The sequence below is a fragment of the Staurois parvus genome, unplaced genomic scaffold (assembly GCF_062004578.1).
Source record: "Staurois parvus isolate SC_StPar_1 unplaced genomic scaffold, SC_StPar_1.0 ptg000356l, whole genome shotgun sequence".
NCBI classification, from domain to species: domain Eukaryota; kingdom Metazoa; phylum Chordata; class Amphibia; order Anura; family Ranidae; genus Staurois; species Staurois parvus.
The window spans coordinates 3012652-3019362 of record NW_028318152.1 but is presented as its reverse complement, the minus strand read 5'-3'; the positions used below and the strand labels follow the sequence as shown (position 1 = coordinate 3019362).

At 40.6% G+C, this 6711-nt stretch overlaps 1 protein-coding gene across 2 annotated transcripts in view; it reads right to left on the bottom strand.

The window, feature by feature from the left end:
- Nucleotides 1-1305: 1305 nt before the first annotated feature.
- The window catches only part of LOC149456585 (solute carrier family 22 member 6-B-like), an 83786-nt gene continuing 78380 nt past the window's right edge, over nucleotides 1306-6711 (bottom strand). The window contains exons 8-10 of one of the 2 annotated variants that reach the window (XM_089684790.1): nucleotides 5869-5893; nucleotides 5593-5793; nucleotides 1306-1519 (exon numbers count right to left, since the gene is read on the bottom strand). In XM_089684790.1, the coding sequence (XP_089540916.1) occupies nucleotides 1432-1519; nucleotides 5593-5793; nucleotides 5869-5893 (314 nt within the window). In that variant the 3' untranslated portion in view covers nucleotides 1306-1431. Of the gene's footprint in view, nucleotides 1520-5592; nucleotides 5794-5868; nucleotides 5978-6711 lie in introns of both variants that reach the window. The other variant, XM_089684789.1, reaches the window with a different exon arrangement.

Sequence of the window (6711 nt, the reverse complement as noted above, 5' to 3'; positions counted from 1 at the left end):
TTGGCCCTTTATTCCAAATCTTATCAACCAATATGCCCAGTCTGTTTCTTTGCTCCAAGATCAGCCCTCACTGGCTTTGAACAGCATGATTTCTGTCTTTTTTCAGCTGCCTTGCGTAGCTACATCAGAGCTAAGCACAGTGCTGTAATGTGAATGTATTTCAGCCCAAGCTCTTGTGGTTGACATGTTTACACCAGGATACCCCACTGAGTATACAAACTAGTGTGTCCTAGCTCCAGAACGGAACCTCGCTATCAAGATTACAACAGAGTGGCTGGTGCTACAAACTGCTAGTGCTGGTGGCTTATTTTCTGCAAGAGTAAAATTGACTCCTTAGTAGCTGACTTGTTGATACAGATCAACTAATACTAACACACCACATCACAAATGGTACAGTATATTTTTAGCACTACCCCCTTAGGAGTTGCTGAAGATGTGGGTCCCCCTATAGTCCTGCACAGCCAGGCAACACTCATTTACCACACAGACTTGCATTCAGGAGACAGTAACCAGTCCATCAGCTTGTTTTTTTTTATTAGGATATACCTCAGATACTCCTCTATCCAGCTGTCTGAACGAATCCCTGGGCAGGGGATCCAGTACCTGTCACTTTAAATGTAAGACAGTCTCGTGTAGGAAGCTAATCCAGTTTCCCACTAGAATGCCTCTTTCCCCTTACTGGTCCAGGGGGTGTAGATCTACTCACTCACTCCTCCGCCTATGAGCTGGTGGGTCGGTGACTGCTCTCAGGCCTTCTGCTGGACCGCTCCTTCCCTGCTGCATAGGGGGTCCTTGCTCTGGGGGCCAGTGAGATCCTGAGCGTTCCTTCTTTCCAGCGCTACTGTCTGTACTTATGCCTCTTTCCTGGACCCCCTCTCAGGCTCCACACACACCATTCTGCTTAGTCCATCTTCCACCTGAACTCTCCTGCAGGTGTCCTGACCCCACGTCAAGCCTTCTGTTGGGGATTGGTCAGGATTCCTCAAGAGTGCAGACCTGCTCCTCCACATCCCTGCCCACTGAGTTCTAGAGACTCCTCCAATTCTCTAGATCAGGGAGAGATGTCAAAGCCTATCTATGGCACCCGGGCTGCTGCTCAGCCCTTCTAACTACCAATTGACTCCAGTCCCCCCCCCCAGCTATCTAGGAGGGTGCTACATATTGAAAACACTTTGAACACACCACCCTTTCTGTTTCCTGATTCAACTTACAATCTTGCCTCTTTTAACCTAGCATCACTTGAAAAATCAAGCCTCCGCTATGTGTCATGAGGCAATAGATGTTAACAATAAAAAATCACAGTGATTATTATTGCAAAATGTTTATTAATCTTAAATTGAATAGTGGTGATAACCTAATTCCTAGATTATTGAGCATATACAGTGTTTTTTGCCAAGTGTGCCATTGCCAAGGGTGGTAAAATGAGCAGACTTAGGTTTTCCCATTTATTGTTTCATATTCAGTGGTCTTCATAGCCATCTCCTCAGCATTTTTGGTGACCTCATCTTGATGATCAGTTCTGAGGAAGAAAAGATATTAAAGTAATTAACTAATCCCAAAGACATCATCACAGTGACAAATGGCAACTGAAGCAAACTGTGAAGACCCTTAAAAAACTGCACAGGGCATCTTCAAGTGGTAGTAAAGTCTGTTTTTGTACTTGTACCTATAGCTAAGCCTATAATAAGGCTTACCTGTAGGTACTGTAAACATCTCCTAAACGTGCACCATTTAGGAAATGTTTACTTGTGTAGCAGCACCGGCACATGCAGTCTGAAGGAAAGGCACGGCTGAGTACTATACAAAGAGACTCCCGCACACATAGGCAGGAATGACGTCATTGTGGCTTGACCATTCAAGCCGCTGGAGTCCACGAAGAAGGACCAAGTGAAGACAGAAGCCCTGTCAGCGGTGATGTTCTTCCTTCCTCAGCAACAGCCTTCTCCATATGTGACGTGTAAAAATGATACCAAATGCATTAATGTTTATTAGGTATAAGACATACATACTGTACCTGTGTATGTTTCAGGATTGGTTGGCAAACTACTAAAGTTTGAGCAGCAAATCCAAACCCCATGGAAGTCAATTGGAGCCGAATGTTAAAAAAAACGTAATTTCTAGGCTAATGAGCAGGGGATTGTCAAATATATTACATGGGGGTCTGTGCACTGTCCTGGGGAACATGTGCAAAAGCAAAGAAATACAGTGTTTGTAAAAGTTCAGTTTTGCTGGGAACCGTTTTTATTAACGCTTAAAGCGGTAGTAAACTGCGACATAAAAAAAGAAAAAATCCCCTGCAAGGCAATGGCATAATGTGTTAGCATGCACTGCATAATAGCACATTATGAAATACTTAACTTAGAACGAAGCCCTCCATCAGGGCTTCCATCTTCACCCAGTCTTCCTTGCAGGCTTGTTGGCTCTGGAAGCTAGAATGGCAGAGCCATGATGACATCACTCCTGCGCAGTGTTGTAACCACAGCACAGCGCTCCGAGGGAATGGCATGGGTATGCTGTTTCTTCAGAGCGCATGCACCGTTGACGTCACCGGCTGCCGAAGGAGCGAATATTGGAACACGTTTAGGAGATATTCATTTCACCTACAGGTAATATTTTTATAAGCTTACCTGTAAGTAAAAATCACCAATGGGACTTTACTACCTTTTTAAAGGGCAACATTAAAAATGCTAAATTCCTTTAAGTAACATGCATGGGAATTAATTTTAAGGGGGAAGCCTATGCAGAAAAACAAAAGACAGCTTCAGCCCCATCACTTAATGTTAACAAAGGGGTGGGGTATACCCAGCATGTCATTAACAACCACATCTCTGGAGACAGGTATTCCACAAGAAGTAAATGAAAATCAACATCTTGCTATATATAGGTTTGGCATGATGATGAAGTGGTGCTTAGATCTTGTTTTTACAGACTAGTAAACACTTCCACAAATGTATTTTGGATACACATATTCAGCTGGTAGACAAAGAATATATATATATATATATAGATACTGTATATATATATATATATATATATATATATATATTTATACTCACATCCTGATGTATTCAACATTGGACTGTAGTGAATTTTATTTTATTAGTTGTGTGTTTTATTGTGGGCAGGCAAAGCCATCCTTTAATAGAAAGGTTAAAATACTCACCTGTCCCACTGTCTGTCTTGCATCAGTAGAAGCGGAGCTGGGCTATCTTACCCATCTTTGCTGTCTTTAGAGAAACATTGGCTAAAGAATCTTCAGCATCCAACACTTTTAGGTTTTTCAGATGATTATGTCCCCTGCTGTGCACCACAGTTTTCAACCACCAACTGCTACATCACTGCAGCTCTGCAGGGACATAGTATTGAGGTGGCAGCTGTAGGGTTGGAGCCACAGTGATGCATTCTGCTCTATACAATGGGTAAGCACTTAATTGGCACTCTCAGCTGACACCATTGTCTCAACTATTATCCAGAATGGAAATGATCAAAATGTCAGAATGTATATACCATACTTTGTATGACACTATGCATGTCTTTTATAATAAATGGGGTTACTGGGATTCTTTGATATTATAATTTTGCCCTATTCCACTGTTAACAAGACCATTCTCTATACTCCAGATTACCATAGTATGAAACAGAATTCTGTTAATGGTCAATTTTTTCTTATGTTTACCAATATTGTATTATGTATCACATTTTTTTGGCACCACATCATTATATGTCTCAATTGAAATCATTTGTATATTATGTAGTGTACACTTGTAGAAGAATATTTCAGCCTGGCTATTGCTATCTGTTCTCTTATTGTCAATGGATAGCTTTATGGTTATTGGCACTCAATATGTGTCTATCCCTGCTCTTCAGGATATTTGTATTATATCAAAGGGCTGCAGTGGGGGACACAGACAACCTATAATATCAGATGCTGACAATTTTCTGTTTTAAGAGAGAAAAGGTGAAAAGTATTGATGGTGGGACAGGTAATATTGAATGGCCTTTTAATTTTAAAGTCAATTTAATCTCTCAGAACTCTCCTTAACATGCTAATGTTCCATTTCCAATTTTTTCAGTGTAGTGAAATGTTATACAGCTTTGTGTAATTGCAATTTTCCTGTTTGTTTCTATATTCTGCATTGGGTATTATTGTCTTTACTATTATCTGAAGATTACTGTGATTAGCACGGTACTTAATTTAGCTAGTAGCCAGGGGCAAGGTAGCAGTTAATGAGTATCTTGAGATATGTGGTAGGAGTGCTGTATATATGTGACATGTCTGGAATTTATTCATTCAGGCTTGTAAAGTTACTGATACTATTACTTTAATAGGGGATCTTTTTTGCTATTACAACTCTCTAACATGGAACCACACAAGTTCAGCAGTACGTTCTAGTAACTTCAAGCCTGTTCTGTGAAGCTATGGAAATAAACACAGTGAAAGCTTTGTATAACGTACTATAGAGTCCACCATGCACTATGGCTCATACTTTCTGATAAAAGTGATTAGGAGGACTACCTTATCTCTGTGATGCCCATTACCTGACCACACTTATTCACTGATGCTTTATTGATAGCCCAACAGATTTAATAGCAATCGAATTTGCATAGATCAAATGTGAAGAAAAATGCATTTAGATGACTATGCAACATTGGGTCAAACTAAACACAACACATACCTGTGGCAGGATAGTGTCAGACAGTGGGGTTGAGTTACTAAGTGTTCATTTAGTGAATGTGTTTGAATGAAAGCTGTGTTTACCCCAGTCACCTACAATAGATTTTTTTAAATTCATCTGTACATGATTGGGTATTCGAATGGGACATGTAATAGGAGAATAATATATATCCCATGTGACAGGACGAAACTCTGTCACTGTGAGAGGATAGGAAAATATGACACAAGATTCTCATTTAGGGTGAATGTGACATTCCAGACTATTGATTATGAGCAGAGAAAGCTGCGTATTTGGCTTTCTCTAGATTTTGTAGCTCTGGATTGGAACATTCAATCCTGTGTCAGAGTTTTGCTAGACACCTGCAATCTGGTTTATTTTAGTAGCATTCAGAAGTCTTTAGGGGCGTTTAGAAGCATTAGTGTTCTATTAGTGTTTTTATAGAACATGTAGAGGAAAAACAAAAGCTAGAAAAAAAGCTTTTTCGAGCGTTTTTGGACAAAGCATTAAAGCGGAACTTCCAATTTTGGGTGGAGCTCGGCTTTAAGCTGCAGCAAAAAAGATGAATGAAATGACAACCAGAAAATGTTTAGGAGAGTAATATGAGGATTCCAACTGGATGGAGAACAACTACAGCTGTCAGTGTAGCTAGAGAGAAGAACTCATATTAGCTTGAAAATGTGGAATATAGAGAATATAGTGTGATTGAATGGGTAATGTCATACTCCTCTATGCCGTTTAGCAAATCAGCCTCAATAGATACAGCTTATGTGGTCAACTTTTAGGGCTCTGTTTTTGTATTTCTGAAAAACTTGCATCCTACAGTACCTTTTACATTGTTCTTTATTTATATGTCTTTAGAGTCTACACAGAATCAGAAGGGCCTAAACTAAAAGGATAACAGTACTGGAATACCAACCTTTCCACCTCCTGTATGGTCTCAGGGAGAGGCACACCAAGTGTCTCAGGAAGAAAAGATGCTGCAACTCCAGAGAATATAGGACACAAGCTAAAGATAATGAGGGGGAGATGGTGATAATAATCTGCAGTCATCTGAACAAGTGGGGCAACAATTCCTCCCAAGCGTGCCATCATAGTTCCTAGCCCCATGCCCGTCTGCCTGAAATAGAAGTCATAAGCCATCAGTTGGTCAATATGCATAAACTAGGTCTTACCCTCCCACTCTGTGTCTTACCTGATGACAGTTGGGTATAATTCCCCTGTGAATAAGTACACACAGTTAAATGAAGCTGCCAGACATCCTTTCCCAAACACAACCATTACAATTCGTGCAACATGATAGTCTAGAAGGCACAAAGGAATATAGAAAGTTTTACTGCAGTGTGCTTAACACAATGAAAATTTTGTATGAGTATTTGTTCTAAGGATCTAAAAAAGCACCATATTCTTTGGGGGGTTGGGGGAATTGAAAGTGATCATATCTCCAACAAATGCCAGTATGAAAACCAGTCAATTATAAAAAAACATTTTTTTAAGGACATCATTTCAGAAACTTTTGCTTGTGGGAACTTTCAGTGCCCAAACTCTACCTGCACTGAAAATTAAAGTGGAATTATTATGTGCAAAATCAAAAGATCAACTTGTAAAGGAATTGTCACTCAGTGCACAGGATAGTCCTTGATGGGCACATAATTTTAAATACACTTATGAGCAAGGGGCAGCATGGTGTGGCAGGTAGTAGACACACAGAGTCCAAAATAGGCAAGAACAATATATTGTAGAAAAGTTTAACACAGTACAACTAGGCCCGGTGGGTAGGAACGACCATCCAGAGACACTTACAAACTGTAACAGCAGTCTGTAGCCATGAAAGATGCCATCAGTGTCTGCAATGAGGAGCAGAATGCAGCCTGGCCAGTCTACACCCAAAAGATGGAGGCGTCGTAAAGCGAGGTCAACGTAGTCCCTGCACTGTCCCCCCTCCTCCAGAACCTTTCCCTATCTCTAAGCACTGTCCCTGCCAGATAGGGATCCTTTCCCTGCAATTGCCACTTGCATAAAGCATGCCGAACCCAAG